Raw genomic sequence first — 21,302 nt, forward strand, 5'->3', positions numbered from 1 at the left:
CATTCACACACTGTTACATGGTGTGAAATGAAATGTAAACCAGCAAAACAGGTTCAAACCTCTCTCCAACACAAGTAGGTACAGTTCCTCTGGGACCATCTGTTTATTGCCAGCACTTCTGTCAGATCTGAAATAGGCAGCATTCTCACTCCTAATAACTGGCAGTGTGGGCTGGAAAGGTCCCTGGAATGTGGTGCAGGGGGGAGTGAAGGCAGCTGGCACCATGCTCGCTTTTGTTTATTTAATATGATGTTGGAACACAACATAAAGCTGCTTCGACAGCCAAGGTTGCACGTCTGCAGCTGGGTAGTGGTAAAAAGCATCAATGCCCTGGAAGGACAGGATTTTTTCACACACTTGGTAATCCCCACTGCCAGCCCTGTGCTTCAGACACTCAGATATGTGAGACTTCTTAATTGATTAAAAGACTACTGGTTTTATTTCTAGGTTTTTGAGCTTTCGTGTCTCAAAGAATCTATAAATGGTCTAATGAAATACTTCAAATTTATGAATTTAACTTGACATTCAGCAAAAATCTTAACATTGCTTTCAGTTGGCTCGGTGGGCGTCTTGCAGGCACTGCAGACATGGAGCAGCAGGTTCCAGAAGAGCCTTGCTGATTTTCTGCTCAACTTCCCAGTTTGTAGCAGATGTCTTTCCCTTGGGATTTTATCCGAAGTTTTGCACGGCTCGGCTCCGGCAGAGCCCGTCCATGATGGGATCGCGCTGCCCTCTTGTGGGGTTCGGCAGCACCGGGACGCCTCTGGCACCTCAGGACATGTCCCGGGCACCCGACTTTCCATTCCGAAATGGCTTTAATCTCTCATCTCATTTTGCCTACATTTTGCAGGGAATTGAGCCGTGGATTTGTCACTTGCCCACCGATATTTAAGTGCAGTTTCTGGATGGAAAGTTGGGAAGCACGGCTTTGAAAGTTGTGCCTTTGTCGGGGGAGATGGAATTCTTTAGGCTTTATTAGTGGAAAAGCAAAACAGGCTCGGTCCTGTGCATGAAGCTGCAGCTACAAGTCAATGGAAGGAGAGAGAATTTTTCATCCCTTGATAATTACAGCAGATGAACAAACCATGACAACCCTTTGCCCATTTGGGCTCATAATCCAAATGAAAAATTTTAAATCCCTTTCAGTTATATTTTGTTTGAAGTTCTGAAAAATTCTACCTGCTGACTGTATATCCAAATGTACTCTTTACTTGCCTGTGGAATAGCTGGATTTTCCCAGCAATTAAAGAGGCAGCAATCTTTATTCAGCTCAGACCCAGGTAGAAGAACCACTAGTACGTGATTAATGTACTTAAAACTTTGTTTCCTTTACATTGTGCTTATTGTGCTCCATTCAGCTCGTTACAATGGGAAGGCATTCATGTGGAGAATCACTTAATGAGATGCATGATAAGCAATCATTCCCTGATTTAGGATTTGGATGGAAGTAGTTTAACTGAGTTAATGAAATTATTATTTGAAATTATTCTAACGTGCCTTTGTCTTTCATTCCTTCTCGTTGAAGACATGACAATGGATGAAGTCCGAGAGTTTGAACGAGCCACTCAGGAAGCTACCAACAAGAAGATTGGGATTTTCCCACCGGCAATATCTATCTCTAATATTTCCATGCCTTCCTCAACCCGCAGTGCTCCATCTAGTGCTCCATCAACTCCTCTCTCCACAGATGCTCCTGATTTCCTAACAGTTCCCAAAGATCGGCCTCGGAAAAAGTCTGCTCCAGAAACTCTCACTCTTCCAGATCCATCGAAAAAAAAATTTTAAATTAACCCTGCATGTTTCCTCCTGATAAGCCATGTCTGCCACAGCAAGAGTGACATAACTCAATTGCTACAAAGGTCATGGTGGTTTGTTGATTATTTGGTTGTTTTGGGGGTTTTTTTGCTTCAAATGATCTTTCTGGTGTGGAAAGATGACTCCTTTCCTCAGACTGGATCCTTAAAACCTTCTGAAAAGTGCATGCAAGAGAAAGTAGTTTATATATTCCTAAAGTAGTGTTTCAAGCCATATGGTGCATCTTACTGACATCAATGGAACAGTCTGAGGGGATGCTATAAATGAAAATCAATCTTTCTGTAGCAGTATTCTGCCTGCAAACCCTCATCTAGGTCACAGCATTTATAATTAGGAGTAGGTATTAAGTAAATCTGCCAAGGACTTCTGAGGCAAATTAGTGCCAATTAGAATGCAGGGTTAACAGAAAAAAACCTCCCATTTTCTTCTTTTATAACCAATTTTAAAATCTTACCCACTCTCAGGCTTCTCCTGTGTGTTCATAAACCTTTGACCTGTAACTCATTGTACTTGAACACCAACAGATCCACATTTCGTTTAATACGACTCAGGATTTGGGGCCTAAAATATAAACCACAAATCTTTTCAAACCTAAAATATCACTGTATCAAAGCCCCAGCTGTAATTAACTATACTGACTTTGAGGTCATTGAACTATTTCTACCTTGCAACGAATTTGTAAAAGAAACCACCTATTTCATGTAGATAATGTATTTTACTAGCTCTTCCCCATCCTTTTGTGAACTCAGAGTGTTGGTGTTCATCAATGGTGTTCTGTGACATTGAAAAAAGCAGCTGAATTGTGTCAGTTAAGAAGCAAAAGCAATGAATTCTGTCTTTTCCTCGCTGGAAGAAGAGTGGTAGTCAGGCTGGGAGACCTTGAATGTAAAGGGAAGAAAACAAGACTCCTTTTGCTTTCCTGCCTCACATCTTTGCTAAACAGAACAATCTGCTGACAGACAGCTGGATCCAGGGACTGCCTCGTCTGGAGAAGGGGGACAAAATCAGTCACTTTAAAAAGCAAACAAATCGTGGGTGATGTTGAGCAGCCAGAAGTGCTCTTCCTGGTCTGTGTGTGAAATCACTCTTAAATCTCAGGAATTAAACTGTAGACAAGGATGTTTCTCAGAGGGAAGCGTAGATTGTGGAAGAAGGAGAAAAATAAATGGCAGGAGTGGTCTCTTCCTTCCTTCCTGTTCAATGCATAAACTGAGCGAGACCCTTTTCCCGCTGCCCCCGCTTTGGGGCACTTTGCTCTCTTCCACACAAGTTACTGTTTGAGGGCTGCTGCAGTTCCTGTCTCTTGGTGACATTCAATGGGCCACTGTTCAATTCCCAGGGAATGACGGCTCTTACCTGAATCATGATCCAAGTGGGTGATACTTTGTACCACCACTGACATGGTTCATGGATTGAGAAAAAAAGAGACTTCTCCAGAACTGAGCTATCACTGAATACTGAACACTCAGTTTGGGGGTGCCCAAACCTGGGGCACAGTGGCTGAAATGTACTGAGCTCCTCGCTGGCTGCAGCTGCAGTACAAGTTTTGTGGAATGTGTGGTATTTAGCAGGAAGTTTTAGGGGCAGAAGTAATTCCACTGCCAACCTGCACTGAAACAAGTGTTCATTTGTCTGATAATGAAAATCCTGCAGCCAGCAAAATCCAGGAGCTCTCTGTAGGTTTGCTGTGGTCTGACTTCCTGCATTCTCCCATGTCTTGTCTATGCTTGGCTTTGCTTTTCTTCCCAGAGCTGGTAATTCCAAGTGATTGGTGACTTGATGGGTGATGTTCTGTTTAAAAAGAAGCCGCTGTAATACTGAAAACAAAACTTTCCTACATTGGTTTATGATTTCAGCTTAACAAGGGTGCACATTATCGAATCATAGGATCATGTGTAATCTTTTTATTGTTAATATTGATTTAGTATCAAGATTGGAATATTAGCAGCAAAGGGAAGCCTTTGAAAACATAAAGCTTTGTTTGGTTGTTTTCTCATTGCCTGACTTTGGCCCATACAGAAATAGTTCAGGTCTGCTCCACCTGAACGTCTGTTTCAATGGATTTTTAATTTGTCCAATACAAATTTACTCAGCTCTATTCACAGTGTCCTCGTGCTCACACGTGGCTGTTTCTATTCACATTTTGGTATCTGGGTTTGACACAGATTATTAGATCACAGCAGTCCCACCTTTACTCATGTTTAACTGATTGATTTCCAATCCTGGGTGGATAATTGATTATGATATTAAGTAGGTTTGGGGATAAGACATTTGTGAAAATTATTAGCTTACTTGAACAGGACAGATCTGAATATCTGCCTGGCAGAGATGTGCCCAGCTTTAGTGTCCCCACAGCTCGATTCACCACTGGCAGGGTCAGGAGCAGCCACTCTGCCTCCATGCTGCTGCTTAATCAAGGCCAATTAAAAGATCTGTAATGTGTCCCTGCTTTGGATAAGAGTACCCCAGGCTTTCACTGCCTGTGGAAGTACCCAGTGCTGAGTTCTGCCTTGCTCTCTCCACCAGTCACCACTCATTTGGTCAATACGATCTTTAAATGTCTTTTTCTGTTTGGTTGGTTGCTATTTAGGGTAAGATAGAATATTCCCAGCAAGTACACAAACCCACATGAAATGAAATGAGAAGGAAGGTCTGAGTATTTCAGTGTAACACATTGAGGAGAAGGGGTTGTTTTCAGTACTGATTTTTCCCAGTGCTTTCTGTTGTATTTTCAAACATGTTTATTGGAATTAAAATAGAGAGTTTGGCAGGTGTTCCTCACTTTATTTGCAAAAATAAAAGCTGTGGTTATTTACTGAGTACAGCTTCAGAGCATGGTGCCTGGCAGCAGAGCCAAGCAGGCACCACAGTCGTGTTCCTCTTCTGTGCCACAGTGACAAGAATTTCGTGATGCAGCTCTGCTAGGACTTGGCAAGGAATTTTTTATCAAGGAGAATACAGTTTAGAGCAAAAAATGTGATGAGTTTGTTCAGGTTTCTATGAAAACTCCAAGCTTTGCTTGTACTTGTGTGTACTTCGGACAGAACAATCATTACAAAACAACTGGCAATTCAGTGCAGCTTCAGAAGGGTCGATCTCCTAAAAACTCAAAAAGGGAGGGACCCATAAAAGTTGTAAGGAGCAGCACATTCCTGAAACACGTACTTAATGGGATTTCTTATGAATGTAATGGTTAATTTTGTAAAGGACTGGATAAATCCTATGGGAAGAAACAATTTGACCTTGTTCTTTGGCTTTTTTGATTATTCTGGAAGGTGATTTTGTGACATCTAGTAGCCAACTTGCATTAATTGCTGCTGTAGAGACTGAAACTGAAATATTTGTTCCTTGGATTTCAGTTTGTAACAAGACTGCTATACTTTGTTAAAACTGCTTTGAAGCTTGCTGCACTACAACTTCAAAATAATGTGTTATCCTTTGAAATAAGCCAGATGTATATGCTTTTTATGAATTAGTGAGTGCAGTAAGAGACAATTCAAGATCTTGTCAATAGGAGACTTTCTGTTGCCATCGTTTGGACTTGGTTTTCTATGTGTAAGTTAAAATTGCTAAATAAGTCTAACAATGTTTTGCTTTAAATGAACAGCATAGTCATTGAATTACTATCTCCTGTAGTTTTGTGGTGTCACTAAAACAGGTTTTATTGGTTTATTTCATTTCTGTGATAATTCCACGTGATTCTGTATGTCCAGTAATTAATTTTTTTTATCTAGAGCACTGATGGCAACATCAGGCAATACATCACCACCATCAAAGAAGGACCAAGTCTTGATTTGCTCTGCACGTTAAATAGTGCAAGGCTCAGCACGAGAATTTGACTGTCATTTTTCTCATATCACTTAGTTTCTGGGTTTTTTCCAAGTTATTTATTATTTTTAATATTGTATTTTTCCTTGCATTTTGTTGTAAATAAACTACCAACAACTATTCTTTACAATGGTGGCTGTTTTCTCTTCCTGGGTCTCCTGTAGGCAGGAGCCTCCTCATTAACATGTACCATTGACATTTCTACCCCAGCGCTGCAAGTCACTTCCTCAAAATTAAATAGCACAAAGAATTAGCTTTGTGAGGAAAATTTAAAGCACTTACAACTTCTCCTGGGTTCTGTTGTGCCTCAGCTCCGTAAAAGTTTTACCGGGGCAGGTGCCCCATTAGTCTGGTATTAGCCCATTCACTTGCAAATGTAAACCATTTGGTTGACAAGGAAGTTTTTCAGTGGGGAATCTAATTCTTTATGCAGGGTTTGGCAGCTCCATGTTGTACCAAGTAACTGGAAAATACTGGAAAAGAGACCACTCGAATCCTCTCAGGCTTGTCTCCAAGTCAGTTAATTTTAGTCAACAGAAATTTCCCTTGTACAACGATTCTTCATAAGCTTTTACACAGAGACTTTCTCCATAGAAACGAAGCTTTCCCTGCTCCAGAGGAACGGCAGCGCTCATTCAGGAGGGAAACGCTTCAGAGCAGCGTGGGACAGGGCAGAGGAAACAAAGAGGGGACTGGAAATGTTTTAGATTGGAAATCACACGGCGCAAAGGGGACAGAGCCCGCGCACGCCGGGGACATCTCGGCAGCCCTGCTGGGGTCACTGTGCCCGGCCCTGCCACCAAAGCCAGGCGTGGCTGAGCAGATGGGGCAGTGCCCAGTCCCAAAGTGACCCCCAGGGACCCGGCCTGACCTGTCGCTGTTGGTTGTTGGTTTGATTTGATGTCTTTTACAGCTTGGGCTCCTATTCCTGGGTAGGGCTGCACTGAAATCTGCACACACTCAAAATCCTACACAAGAAAATACAAAGTGGTGAAACCCTGACGGGAACCCTCCGACTGCGCGGTCGGCGGGGCCAGGCTGTGCTGCGGCAGAGGGGACAACCCCACCTTGTGCCTTACAGGGCACCTCGCACAGGGCGGGGCCGCATCCCGGTGCAGCCCTAAATCCAGCGGGGTTTGCGCGCACATTAAACCCCACAGAAGCCTTTACCTCCACTCCTCGTGCAAATTAGCGCACACGTGACCGCTTTTCATTAACATACACGTGACCTCTCATTAACATAGACGAGAGCCCTCTCATTGGCGTGCACGTGATCCATTCATTAGCATAAATCTGACCTCTCATTAGCATACGCTCGGCACTGCGGGACCAACCGTGGGAACCGGTGCAGGAGCGATGGACACAGTGCGCGAAATGCCCCGGCAACGCCTGAATAAGGGCAGTGCCCATGGATCCCTGACTGTCCCGCTTTCTGACGATGTTCTGAGGATAATAATCATCGTCTTTCCTTAGGTTTTGTATCTAACACATTCGGAACGCAGCGTCATCGCAGACCCTCTGCCGAAGCCCGCTGCAGAGCCGCCCTGCACGCTCGGGGGAAGGCGCAGGCCCGGCCGGGCAGGGCCGCACGACAGCAGCGCTCACTCCCTGTCGCGACAGCGCCGGCCCTGTCCCGACCCCGGCCGGCCCCGCCCCCGGGTCACGCTGGGGCGCGCGCGTCGCGCCAGCTCTCGCGAGAGCCCGGCCTGGCCAAGATGGCGGCGCTGTGCGAGAGCTTCACGCTGCGCGGGCCTGGCCCCGGCGGCGGCGGCCCCGGGTTGTGCCTGGAGCCGGGCCCGGGCCGCGACCTCGTGCTGCTCACCGAGCGCGGCCGGGCCGCCACGCTCTTCAAGGTACCGCCCGCGCGTCCTCGGGGGCGGCACCGCCGCCCCGGGCAGCCCCGGCCTAGGTGGGGGTTCTCCCGGGCAGGGCCGGGGCCGCGGTGCCTCCCGTATTCCCTTTCACCCTGCCTGTCCGGACCAGACTTCGCTGTCTGTCCCCGGGCCCCGCTGTCTGTCCCCGGGCGCCCCCACCTGCAGCCGCCATCCCCCGTGGGAGGCGGGGCGGGGAACGGCCCCGGGCCAGGAGCGGCTCCAGCCCGGCCCGGCCATACTCTGCCCCCTGCGCTCCCCGCTGCCCCCGCTCCCTCTGCCCGGGAACATGGGGCGGCTCGGGCGCTTGTCCGAGTATTTTTCCTTTTGCTGATGTTCTCTGTCCATTCCCCGTCCCAAAAAACACTTCCGTCGCGAAGCCACAGGTACGTGTTACCTGCAGTTCCAGGTTCTGGGCTGTCAGCTCAGTGTCAGGTGCTGTCCTGCTGGCTGCAGCACGGAAGATTTTGGTTTGCAGCACCTGAAACGAAAAGTGTGTTCTGGTCTCTGTTATTCAGTAGACCATAATAAGAAACTTTAAGGCAAATATTTGAGTTTGTCTTTAGCTGACTATCACATCCATGCGGTTGGGGATTGTAGTGACAGGACAAGCAGGGATGGGCTTAAACTGAAAGAGGGTAGGTTTCGATTGGATATTGGGAAGAAATTCTTCCCTGTGAGGGTGGAGAGGCCCTGTCACAGGTTCCCAGAGAAGCTGTGGCTGCCCCATCCCTGGAAGTGTCCAAGGCCAGATTGGATGGGGCTTGGAGCAACCTGGGATAGTGGAAGGTGTCCCTGCCCATGGCAGGGGGTGGGACTTGGTGATCTAAAGTCCCTTCCAACTCAGACCATTCCATGATCTTAGTGGGTTGATGATGCAACCTCCTTTGGGTTCCTTATTCCCAGTGCCAAGACCATATGTGAGAACATAACTGTGTTATAAATATGCCCAGTGTACTCTGGAGTGAGGAGAGGGGGTTGAGTGCCCTCAGAGCAGTTGGGTGTGAATCACACAGAACAGGAGTTCAGACAGCAAAATCCCCTGCTCTTGGTTTCAGTAACTCACCTTGAAATAGAAAGAAAAAAAGCACAAGTCTGTGTATGATTGTATTAGTCACTAAAAGCAAATTACACTAGCAATTAAAATTAGTATCTGCCCTTCGAAAAAGTGGTGCCTTGTATCTGTGCTTCATCGCATAAGCCCTTCAGACTGTTACAGGTCAAAGTTATTTCTTACATGAAAAGAAATCTAATTAATGTAGAGTTCTTTCCTGTTGTTCTGAAACTGTTGGTGTTAAAGGTGGAAACAGGAATGCTCAAGAGGAATTTTTGAGTATAGCGGTTTCCATATTTTAATATTCTAATTCAGATCTGATGTGGCTGCCTTGCATTTCCTTTTTGTCATGAGAGAAGTCCCCAAAGTGATCTTTCATATGTTGTATTTTAATTGCAGTGTCTTTGTTCTGACTCTGTAGATTTCGGATCAGAAGCCCCTGGGCTGTTGGTCAGTTAAACACGGGCAGATTCTCACCTGTCCTGTTGTGTGCAACTTTGAAACCCATGAGTACATCGCAGTTCATGACGACAAGGTGAGAGCCTTCATCCTTCTTTAGAGGAAAAAAGGATGTTGTGGGTTTTCTTGAGGGAATGTAAGTAGGGACAAAATCAGCAGTGTGACATTTCTGGTTGAACATGTGGGGGACCCTCAGCATGTTGGTGGCATGAGCATCTTCAGTCTGTTGGTCCTTTAAACACAGGAGATTCTCAGTGCCTCATGCACACACTCCCTAAGGATAAGTTATTTTTCCTGTTGCAACCTGGGTGACATTTACAACTGCATGGTCATGGTACTGGAGTGGTTACAGTAGTTCAGACCCCATCCTTGTTCTTCTGCTCTTGTTTCACAGTTAAAAGTTTCTGTGTGTATGTGTAGCATTTGCTTAGATCATGCTGGGTCTTTGGCTTTTCATTGTTGTTGATGAAATACCACTCCTAGCCTTGCATTGCTTGTGGAAATCAGGCCAACTCTATCTCACTGTCCCCATCACTCTGATCTACTTTCATTTACAGTTCTGCTGTGCCTTTTTCCTTACTCTTTCCTGTCCTTTCCAATTCAGGATTTCTGAGCTTGGTTTCAGTTCCTGCTGTCTCTGCCCCTCCTGGGCCAGTTCCCACTCAAGTCACTGTGAATACTCCCTGTGTGTTTCCCTCCTGTTGCAATTGCTGGTGTTTTGAGTGCTGACAAGTCTGTGTGTTACTGTTTTACCTAAAAATGATGCTTGTCTTAAAGGTTTTAAGAATATGGAAGAATGAAGACATTAACTTGGACAAAGCCTTTAAAGCAACAGTAAGTCTCCTTCATGTGTTCTCTTCTATGTGTTTTGGATCCCCGTGGAGGGAAGAAATGCTCTAATTTTCATAGTGTTGGCCATATTACATTTTAGCTTAACTTACGCTTCATGATGTTCTGGAGTATTGCAAGGAATCCACTTGCATTGACTTTATTATCAGAATATTTGTCTTAAAATGATTGGACTTTCTTTAAAGATGATGAATTGTGTTCAATTACAGATCTTTGTGTTCTGCTGCTTGATGTGTTAAACAACACTTTGTGTGTTGCTGTAGAGCGGTTGTGTGACCTCCTGACCCTGTTATGGTTTTTATGATGTGATTCAGGAATATGATGCTCTTCAGGACATTTTCCTGGCTTTTTTTTTTTTTTGGGGTAGTGATTTGCATTATTTGTGGCATTTCAACAAATCAGCAGCTACTAGATCTATATTATTAAGGATCTTAAAGGTTCATCATTCTTCTGTTAAATTTTATTGGAAAAAGTTATAATAATGAATAAAGCACTCACTTTTCAGGGTAATGTAGCAGAGAACAGAGATTTGTTTTTGTTCTTGCAGCTCTCAGCAGATGTGTACAGGATCCATTCCCTGCCCAATGGGGGGCCAGTGGTGCTGTTCAGGGGAGGTGGGGTTCGGACGCTGGATGTGCTTTTGGAAGCCCCACAACAGGAGATTGAAAACATTATCTCAGATGAAGTCATCAGGTAAGTGATGCCACTTTGTGATGATTCAGAGGAATTAACTGCGATGATGAAAGCTTTTCCCTTTTTTGAGGAGATGGGGGGAAATCAAAGACCAAGATCTTGGGGTTGGGTGTTTTGTTCCAACACATTGTTTTTAAAATGTTAGAATTACTTTTACAGATTTCCTAAAAATTGAAAGGTGCCTAAGGAATAGTGATACGACTTTTTGTATAAACCTAGAGTTTGAAAGATGTTCATCCAGCTTTCTGGTTTTAGGTGGAGTGGAGCTTTTATGGAAGGCCAACAACCTGTCTTAATTTTCACTACTGAGAAAGTGAGTTAAATACTTTTTATTTTAAAAATCATACCAGGAGACCTGAATGGCTTTTTTCAAAATCCATCACCTGATTTATTTGATTTTAAGAGCTTTTAGTGGAATCATTATCCTGATTTAATCAATACAGCAGTTAAATGGAAGTTGTGTTGCTTTCAGGGCTGAGAAACAGGGCTCTTAGAACTGCAGAGAACAATTAATAAGATGAAATACAGTAGACATGGTGTGACTCTTCATTGCTCATTGAGAAGAACTGTTGAATAGGATGTATGTTTTTAAAAAAGGAATTATGTGTAAATCTGTCTTCATGCAAATGCTTCTTCCTGTGAGTCCATTTGTTGCATCAAATAAGAATATTCTTTACTTGTAGAGTCTGTGGATTCTCTGAATTAGGCTGATGCCCTATAGAAAACACAATTTCCTAATTTTGCACAACATCCAAAGTTAAGCAGTACTAATATCTGAATTTCTGTTATATTTTCTTTGTGTAAATTAAAGGAAAGCTTTATTTTCTTTTTTTGTTTTAGAGTGGGGATTTTTTTGTCTATGTACAGAAACCTAAGCTGAGTAGTCTACACAAATACAAGCTTGAACAACAGGAAGCATCCAAGCCACTGTGTTTCACAGCACATATAACAAACCAAACTGTCACACTTCTGTGTTTGTGTAAGTTATATTTTCTAATGGGATGGGATAATGAAGGAAAGAATTGTATGGAAGGACATAAAATGTTGATATTTATGAATTGCTGTTTAATATTTTTAGTTTTTTAAACTTCTTAAAACAGCTACAAGTAGTAATTAAACCTTCCTGATACTTTAATGGCTGCAAAGGTGAACTGTTCCTACCTGTGATCACTTGTACCCTGCAGCTCTCACTATACCCTTATTGCTATACCTTTATTTTGCTGCTTTGGATCATAGTGAGTGCTTTAAATATCCTGTATTAATTCTTCTTTCAGCATTCACTGGATTTTGTCTTTTTAGATGTTCTTTTGCTATATCATATCAAACAGGTTTTTTTTCCCACGAAAACCAATTGTAAAAGAGTGATTTTTTTTTTTTTTTTTTTTTTTTTTACAGATTCCAATGACTCTGTGTACCAGGTTCTGATACCTCTGCAGCAAGATACTGAGGAAGAAGAAATTTTGTCCAAGTCACTACTACTAAACTTTTCAGTCCCAGGAACTGTTCTGAAAGGAACATCTTTAGTTGTCCTGGACAAAGACCACATTGCAGTGTTGGGCAGTCTGGCTGTACCTGGGAAAGAACCCCGAGGTAACTTGAAAAATCATATAAAGATGTTGTAAGGTCTAAAATTTCCTTGGGCAAAGCACTAGGCAGGAAAATTGTGCTGTCCCTCTTGTCCCAGCTTCTGGTTTAAAGCTCTTCATTGGAAAACCAACTCATCTTTAAATTGAGATGTAACCTGAGTGATGTAATTCCTGATGCTAAATACTGGCCGAGCTATTTTGAAACAGTTATTTCTGTTTCCCGCAGCGTTTGTAACTGAAAGTAGTAAAGGCAAATGTAGCATTTATGTTACTTTTGGGATCATAACCTCTATCTCTTACTTGCCTTAGAGTGCCTGAGCATATGGAATACAAAATTTCAGACGTTGCAAACCTCAAAGGAACTACCCCTGGGGACCAACGGCCAGGTAAAGCTCATGGGTTTGGGGTCCTTGAGCTTTATGCATTTGACAGCAGGGAAGGGAGTGTTGGGCTGCAGAGCTCTGCTGCTGCTGGAGGAGCAGTGAATGCAACATCTGAAGCAAAATTAATACTGACCAGTTGATGAGCAATTTCTGTCAGAATATTCATTGGGAGAATTGTGGCCTGTGGGGATTTCTCTGATAATTTAGTACTTTGTCACATCTCATGGTCTTGATTATTTGGTGTGAATAAAATCACTGAACACAAAACCCAACAGTGTCTCTTCTGTTCAGGCAATTTGCAGTTGAAAGCCTAAATGATTCTATGATCTCCCGAACAGCATTTCAAGCTATTCGGGAGTCAAATAGGTAAAATAGCACCTAAGGAATAAATGCACTGGTGAACCAGAACAGCTGACTGCTTTTGTCTTAAAATTGCACAAGAGGAAACTTGAAAAGGGACTTAATGCCTTGGAGGAACTGCTGTACTTAAGGACATCCCTGGAAAAATACTGAACAGAACACTTCTAATTTCTGTATTTAAAATCAGCAGTTAGTGAAGGTCTGCTAACAAATGTTAAACCTACTGAAAATAATTTTAAATAATCTGATCACTGACTTCTAATTGAACTTTGTAGGAAGGAGTTACACATCAGTGCAGGAACTCACTTCTCTGCTCATCTTATTAATGACACATTTTAATATTTTGCAGTTGTGGTGTTATGAGGAAAATTTTTTTTTAATTCATGGGAAAGTGTTGACTGTAATTATGTACAAGTGTGAAACATCATCCTTGGCAGCTGCTGTGGGAAAGCTCAAGGACAGTCAAAACCCTGGTAAGAATTTTTTTTTTAATTACGGTGAAAAGAGCTTGTAAAAGGAAGACATCTGAAATCGTATAAAAGTTATTTTAACACAGTCCTATAAAATGAATTGAATCTCAACAGCTTGAAGCAAATCACACTGTACTGTGTTCCTGGCTGTTAAATTTACTGGTGCTGGGAACAACAAAACACACAGACATCTGAATTTATTGTGGCTTCATTTAACCTGGATTGTCATTCAGCTACTGGAATTACTGAAAACACTGGAATGCTGATGATGAATACTGAAAACAAAGTGAAGTGCTGTTTCCTAAAAAGTGTTTTCAAAGAGTTTGTGATTAGATAGGGCAATGTCAAACCTTAGTTTGTCAACTTCAGTTTAAAATTCTACTGTCATAATGGTTTAATCAAACATTGTATTGGTAAAATGTTGCAAGTAATGCTCAGGATAAATTGTGTAATAATTTACTTCTCTTGCTCCCAGAGGCAAAATGGAGAAACAGTATAAAGAAAGGTCATAAAATTACCTGCTGTTGAAATAAAACTGGCAGCTTTCTTGGCATAAAATCACTTGGATTATAGTTTAGAAAGTATCTATTAGCATGAGAAGTTGGTGCAATATTCATGCTTCAATAAATGTGCTGTAAGTGTTACCTTCATATAGTTTCATTTGTATGTTCACAGATGTGTCCTCATTTGTGAACTGGAATACCCTGGAAGATGAAGAGCTGGTGGTTTCCTTTCAGTCCCAGGAGTCTGTAGCTCTGAAAGCAGAGTCCAAAATGAATGTAAGTTAGAATTAGGGTCGTGTGAGGTTGTTGTTTGTCTTGTCTCTTCCCCATGCTGCTACTTTTAGGTGTTGCAGCAGAAAGAAATTTCACTTTATCTGTTACTGATTGTTTCTAACACTGTTTCTGGAATTGCAGTTAGTAATCATAGTCCAGACAGCAAGTTGACATGTGAAGTACCCAGTTATCTTGCTTGAAGTCCTTAAATATTTCGGAGCTGAATAACAACTCTGTGTTTTTCTTGACCACAGTTAAGATCAAGAAGGAGCACTGTTGCTAAAATACAACCAGAGGCCTTATCAGTTGGGCAGCTCTTACTAAATCTCAAAGTAAGTAACCCAAATATCCTCAAGTAGTGTTTAGACACTCTCAGAATAGTATAGGTGTCTCTTAAGCTATTATCTCTTTCCATGTTCTCTTGCACATACCAGGTTGACCAAGCTGCCTTGAACAGGTGAGTTGAAGGATATTGTTCTTATCATTGTTGTGTAAGAACGGAATTTGGGCATGATGAAACTAAGTTTTGTCACAGGAACGTGTTTTGAGAGCTGTACAATACAGGGCTTATAACATCTGAGTTCTGGAAACTTGCACAAATTTGTTCATTGTTAATGATAGTGTCTTACAGTAAATAACAGAGGATATTTCATCTGAACTTTGCTTGTTTAGGTTCTTATTTATGGCTTTAATTTTGTTGAAGGCATTTCAGCTGTAAGAAGTTGGAGGAATTGTCAGGAATTCCACTGCAAATACAGTAATAAGCTCTTTAGTTCCTTTCTAGAACTTGCTGTAAGTGTTATAATAGGTCATACAGGAAGGGAAACTATCTGCAGTTCGCTTGTGGCTGGACACTTTGGTATTGTTACTGAAGTAACAGGTGATTAATCCATGAGCAGTTACTGAGAGCAGGTACTGCTTACCTGAGTTCAGAATGAGGAATTACCTCATTTAGCTCTTTCATGCTTGAGAGAAACTATGCTATCAAAACACAGAGTGGCGAGGGATTTTTGTAACTTGAATTCCAAAGTAGGTCTGCTTCTACTTGGTCTAATTAATGCCAGGGCAGTTGTCAAACCTGTGCCTTGTATTTCTGAGTTGCACAGTATTTTTGTCTTTTCCAGGATGCTTCTACTTATGTGTTGGAAACTGAATTAAGACAACTGATGTCAAAAGCACCAACCCCAGATCTGCAAGCCGCCATTGGCTGTGTGGTCACTGCCCTTACAGACAGATGTAAAAGAAATCCAAAGTACTACCCTCAAAATTTCCTGCTGGAGATTGTTGAAACCCGGGACTTATCCTACAGGTAGTGACTCTGCATTTTTTAGTGTAAGGAGTAGTCTTTAAAATCAATTTAAAAAAATAGAAATGAAGTTCTTTATAAGTTTCTCTTGAATTATCACAATTTAATACCAAAGGTGCTTATTTTCTGATGAAGCTGGTGTTTTACGTAAAAATCCATCTGGGGAGGAAGATAAGTACTATTACCTTAGTTGTCAGTGTAGTTCTCAGTGGGTGTGGACTGTGCAACCTATTAATTTCATATTTTTATAGTTTATGTCCAGATTTAATGGCTGTTGCTTTGGAGAAAAAAGATATGCATCTCTTACAAATCTGCCTAGAACGGTTTCCAGATATTCCTGAAGAAATTACTTATGCTTGCCTGAAAACATTTTTAAGGTAACTTGAAATGAGTATTTTTTTCTTCACCAAATTTTAGTCTATGTTTTTGCTTTTATAATAAGCTTCAGAGAGTTTATTATGTGTGTTGATGGCATTGCTGATTTTAAAGCTAATAATTCAAGGCATTAAATTTTCTTCCACAGCATTAGTGAAGCCCATCTTCAAAATATAGATGTGAATCTAGATTCTGTGATCTGTTACATTGATGTTGAATCCGACGATAAAGAAGTTAAGACTGAAATTGTAGAAAATGGTTTCGGTGCAGAGATGGACCAGGACATGTATGATACCAAAATCCCAAAGGAAGCCCAATCCAGGAGTGATGGTGAATCCTGCCCTGTTGGGCTTCAGAAGGCAGCATTATTGTATCCTCTGCATGGTGAAGAGAAGCCAGAGCATTGCATGTGCTGTGGATGTTTATATTTGGTATTGCCAAAAGGCACATCTTCTGTTATTGCTGAAAGTTTCTGAGCTCTCGTAAGAGCAGTTCCTACTCAGTAGAAAAACTGTTTAGAATATAAATAGAAACGTTTAGCTTTTAGAATGTATCTACACCAATTTAAACTTAGTTTTATTACACTTTTGCAATAATCTTTCTCTACTTAAGAGAAAATGGTATCAGTGATTTGGATATTTGCCTGTTAAAACACATCAGGCAGTTACACCCTTGCAGTGGATAGAACTGTTCAAGTTAACTGTATTGTGATGGTTCTATTGCTGTAGATATTTCATGATAGAAATAAGATTCAAATAGGACCTCTGTCAAAAACCTGGAGAAATATTCTATTTAGAATTCACTCTGGTTTGTACAAACTGGTATTTTCCTCCAGTGTTATTCCCTTAATAGCACTGCACAGAAATGCTGTTCTCCATTCAGCTTACACTGAAACGTTTCTTTTGCCTCACCTGAAAAACCTTCCAGCTCAAGAAGCTATTGTAAGTATTTTAACATTAAAAGGTTTTAAAACCCTTATTATTTTGTGGTGAGGGAAAGGGAAGAGAGTTTTTCAGTTGTATGTGAGAAATTCACCATTCTTTCAGGAGTCTGAATAACAAACTAATGCATGGAAATGAAATTAGGATGCCTAATAAGATTTAATATTAAGGAATATGGTGTTTTTCCACGTATTTAAGGAAATCTTCCTAATTTTTGTAGTCCTTGCTTATTTTGGAACATGTAAGTAAGAAACCCTCTTTATGACCCAGTCTGACTGGAAAATGCTCATATTCTGTTAGCAAGTTACCTTTGCGCGATTTAGATGCTTTTTAGGAAAGGAAAAAGACACGGTAATTTAGTCAGTTCTATCAGAAACAGAAGTTCAGAAATTATGAGAAACAAACTCTGTTTAATCCCAAATGTAATACAAATCTAGATCCCCCTCAGTTTAGGAAAAAACCCCACCAAGCTCCCCCATTTCTCAAAAGCTGAAATATAACTTCAAGAATTGTGTGTACCTGAGCATATGTGTGATTTTCCAGTGATTTCAAAAAAAACCCACACATCAGAGCAAAGCTGATTTCAGCTCTGACATGTCTCTTTGAACAGTGGTTACCCCTGAATGTAATTTACACTGAATATTGCTGAGAATTTTCAAACATCCAGCTATGGGTGATGTAAGAGAAGCATAAAACTTGTTTTTAATATGTAATATACAGGCATCTATGTTGCTTTCAAAAACAAAAAATCCCTCCGTCTATTAAATGCTTGTCCTTTACAAATGTTCTGACTTTTCTACTTCCAGCTATTTCTCAGGTATTTATATTACCTGTATGTGAAATGCAGTGAAAAAGTTAACACCACTCTTCCTGGAATACGCTCCCCCACGATAAATCAGGTGAGCAGCTCATTCTAAGAACTGTACTTCCTTCCCTTTCTGTGGTGTGTAACTTGGTGAGTAGTTGGGAATATCTAAAATCGGTTGATGCCTACATTCATTCTACTAAGTATTGTCTGTTAATGTAACCTCTGTGAAGTCAGATGTAACACTTTAATAATCAAAACCCAAATATACCTTAAAATATGCTTTAAAATGTGAACCCATGTATTTTGCATTAGAAGTTAATGTTTCAAAGTTCAGCTTTTAGAGCCAAATGTGTGTCATTTCCAGACTGGGAAGTGTAAGTGTACTTTTCTTGTTTGTCGTCAGATCATGGATTGGATGTGCCTGTTACTTGATGCTCACTTCACTGTCATGGTGATGCTGCCAGAAGCAAAGGAGTTGCTTTCAAACCTGCATAAGTTTGTGAGAGCCCAAGTAAGTTGCATCTTCTGGGATAATTATTTCATTTTCAGTTGGATTTGGAATATGGATGTTGAGAAAGGGGGGAGACAGACAACAACAAATTATTCAGTGAAACAAATAATGTGTGTCCTCCTCTGTATGCTCCTTCCTGAGCATGAATTGCAGTTGCCTCTGTCTCATTTGGCTTTCAAAAGCTGCTTTGTTTGTTTGGTTTAAATATCTTAAACTGTGCAGAACCACAGATAGTTCCACAGTATGATGATGTATTAAAAGAATTAAAATGTATTTTACTATAAATGTCTCTGTTTCTTCTTTTCAGGTACGGTTTTACTCAGAACTCAACAAGATTGAAGGAAGTTTGCGGGAGTTACAAAGACTGAACCACCTGAGAGAATCTCAGACCTATTCTATTGAAGTGCTGGAAATTATTTGAATTTGAAATTCGTTATTAACACATTTCTTTTTTATTGATTCCTTTTATGACAAGGATGTATTAGCACTCCATATTGGGGCTGTCGAAAGTTGTTTTCTACATAGGAGGAGCCTGGTTACTCGGTAGTTACATGGGAGTTGTAAGTTTGAAACTTGTGTATTAAAAGCTCTCTTTTTGATTGATGAGAAGCTGGATGCTTGCTTATATTTTCATGTAGAATTCTGATATGTGATCATGAGAACATCCTAAAATACCACACGATTCTTGGCTAAGCACAAGATGGTTATGGCAGAAATGCTGGGGGCATAACTTGCCCATCTTGGGCTGTGTAACTTGGAAAGAGCTGCACACACAGTTAAAAGGCTCAAGATACTTTGGAAGTTGACATATTTTAGTTTTATTTATACACTGTCAGTACCAAATGTATATAAAACTAAAATTCTAAAAACAAAACCCCACTGCAGTGGCAGCTAAAGATTCATACAGAGGGTGACGACTTGGCACTGGTAGTAGTTGCTTTCAGTATTTTGAACAAGAAAACTGGAATTTAAAATAAGAATATTCTTACCTACATCAGTTTGTTTTCTCTAAGTACTTTTTCAACTATTGAACACTTCAGCTTAGTTAATGTCATCTATACTGCTTGAATTCTAGCATTTCAAAGTATATCTTAGATTGGTTTTGACTCCCTTTGAAATACAAAGTGATGAACTAAAGTTTTATGTAAACAACATTTGTTGAAGATTTTACAGGTATCTGTTGAATTATTATTCTGATGAGGCATTCACTTACAGCTGACTTGTTACAAGATACTTGTGGGACTGTATTCATGTAAATGAAAGCTCATCTGGAGTAGGGGAAAATGGGACAGAAGCATAATGCTGGATTTCTTGGAGTCAAGTATAAGATGGATTGTTGGGGACAAGATAATCAGTACATCTTCAGAACAGCAAATACAATGTTATTTTTACTTATTTTTACTAATGATGTGATTGAATATTAGTAGAATTCAGCATATTGGTATATTGGTATACTTTGGTTTTCATCACACTAAATAAAATGGCAATTGGAAACATATTGAATTACCTCAGCAAAAAAGTCATGTAAGCCCTTTGTTCCTACAACTGACTTCCAGTCTGCAGCTGAGCTCCAGTGGAACGTTACTCAGCAACACCTTTGGTATCTTAGAAAAATGTACGTGGAACTGATTTGAGAGCTGAACACCTAAATGCAATTCCTAACACAAGTTATGAAATAGTTTGGAGTGAAGGACTGGACACAAGCATCTCAGTAATTTAAGCAAGAGCATATGCTCACTTGTTTTGAATGCCATCCAGCTGTAGGTTAAGTTCTTTCCCTTATTCTTGGAGAAGGGAACCTACCCAGACAACAGCTTGGAACAATTGGGCTCTTCATCTTCTCCAAAGTGTCTTGTGAAAGGAGTCTTTTTTTCCATCTGTCCTGAGGATGGAGGCAGGGTAGGGCCTCCACCCAAAAATTCCTCCTCCTGCTGTATTCAATTCAGTTATAAATATGCTCATTTAGCTCTACCACCAGACTCCAAATCGGAACTCCAAGTTCCAAATCAATATGTTCTACTCTGAGTGGAATGGGCAGGCTTTGGCATTGGGTTGATTTCTCTGTACTGAGGTGTGTGTTGGAAAGGACTAATTTATGTCCTGTCCCTGAGAGGTAACATACCTCTCTATGCACCCATTTCTCCATCTAAATAATTTTCATTTTAGAAGTCCTGTTCAGTAAGCACTTCCACATCACCAACTGATACGGGATGGGATTAAGAGACAAGATATTCTGGTTCACAGTTCAAAAGCACATGATTCTCAGCACCTTTGATCTACTGCAAATACGCAAATTCCTCAGTATTTCAGAGGCGTTAATGCTCTCACGATGCTACAGGCTGTGTCATTGGTGCAGTAGGTGTGCTAGGTACCTTTGCTAGATGGTCAGTGTATAGATGACAGAATGCACAGGTGTTTTTCCCAAGATACCAGAAGAACATAATGGAATAACCTCCCTCAAAATGTGTGTCTGTGTATTCGTGTATTTAAAGAGTTACCACAATCCTTTGCAACCTTGTAAGAGGTAGCGAAAATCAGCCTGACATAAGGTAACTTTGAAAGGTTCAGAATACAAATTGAGTAGAAAGGCATATATAGGGTTGGGCAGTGTTGGCTGCTGCTGTGTGTATCATCCTAAACACACCAGGGCTCTGAGCCTGTGCAGCTGCAACACTGAATATAAAAGAGCTGCAGATAAAAAGCTGGATATACGAGTGCAAATTGGGCTAAACCCTACTGCCATTGTTGTGTGCTTGATGCTGTGGCAGGTTTGTGGGTTTAATGAGGTGCTCGGCCTGAGCAACAAGTTAATGAACAAAAGGGCTTCAAAAATTACTATAGAAGAATGCAAATTAAATGACACATTGGACATGTTGCTGCCATGCTTGTGGCATGACCAGTGTTGGGTTTTACCTCGCTCAGAAATATAAACAAGGGACTGAGATAAATGAACATGTAAACAGACTGATTCTCTAATGATAAGACTTCTGGCTTTCTGAAATCCCGAAGCTGTCTCAATCTAGCAATGAAAAGGAAGGGTGGTTGTAAGAAATACCAGATGTTTTTGTGCCTTGGGCTGGCTTTCAGTTTGTACTGCTTTTGCTTATGAAACTGATACCCTGAATTCAAGTGGTGGCATTGGAAACCCAACTGTGCAACTGTTTTTTGTTGATTTTTAGATCTTTGTGGGTTCTGGCAAATGAGACAACTACAGGGA

At 41.1% G+C, this 21,302-nt stretch overlaps 2 protein-coding genes across 5 annotated transcripts in view; both read left to right on the plus strand.

Annotated features, from left to right (window-relative positions):
* Nucleotides 1-5,770, plus strand: part of PITPNC1 (phosphatidylinositol transfer protein cytoplasmic 1) — an 82,009-nt gene extending 76,239 nt beyond the window's left edge. For 2 of the 4 annotated variants that reach the window (XM_048324131.1, XM_048324129.1), the window contains one exon: nt 1,526-5,770. In XM_048324131.1, the coding sequence (XP_048180088.1) occupies nt 1,526-1,785 (260 nt within the window). In that variant the 3' untranslated portion in view covers nt 1,786-5,770. The remainder of the gene's footprint in view (nt 1-1,525) is intronic. The other 2 variants (XM_048324130.1, XM_048324132.1) reach the window with 2 other exon arrangements.
* A 1,571-nt stretch (nt 5,771-7,341) lies between these two features.
* On the plus strand, nt 7,342-19,583 carry NOL11 (nucleolar protein 11). The gene is made up of 18 exons (XM_048324112.1): nt 7,342-7,496; nt 8,990-9,103; nt 9,805-9,861; nt 10,424-10,569; nt 10,825-10,882; nt 11,410-11,548; nt 11,965-12,159; nt 12,465-12,541; nt 13,248-13,371; nt 14,044-14,147; nt 14,399-14,476; nt 15,269-15,453; nt 15,702-15,827; nt 15,974-16,195; nt 16,688-16,766; nt 17,573-17,665; nt 17,978-18,085; nt 18,393-19,583. Exons 1-18 carry the CDS (start codon nt 7,359-7,361, stop codon nt 18,504-18,506), a joined length of 2,157 nt encoding a protein of 718 aa, XP_048180069.1. The 5' UTR covers nt 7,342-7,358; the 3' UTR covers nt 18,507-19,583.
* The last annotated feature ends 1,719 nt before the right edge of the window (nt 19,584-21,302 follow it).

The sequence above is a fragment of the Corvus hawaiiensis genome, chromosome 19 (assembly GCF_020740725.1).
Source record: "Corvus hawaiiensis isolate bCorHaw1 chromosome 19, bCorHaw1.pri.cur, whole genome shotgun sequence".
NCBI lineage: Eukaryota > Metazoa > Chordata > Aves > Passeriformes > Corvidae > Corvus > Corvus hawaiiensis.

Coding starts and splice junctions, on each gene's coding strand:
- NOL11 (XM_048324112.1), top strand. CDS start 7,359: ATGGCGGCGCTGTGCGAGAGCTTCACGCTGCGCGGGCCTGGCCCCGGC. Junction 13,372..14,043: donor CAAGGACAGTCAAAACCCTG/GTAAGAATTTTT, acceptor GTATGTTCACAG/ATGTGTCCTCATTTGTGAAC. Junction 14,148..14,398: donor AAGCAGAGTCCAAAATGAAT/GTAAGTTAGAAT, acceptor TCTTGACCACAG/TTAAGATCAAGAAGGAGCAC.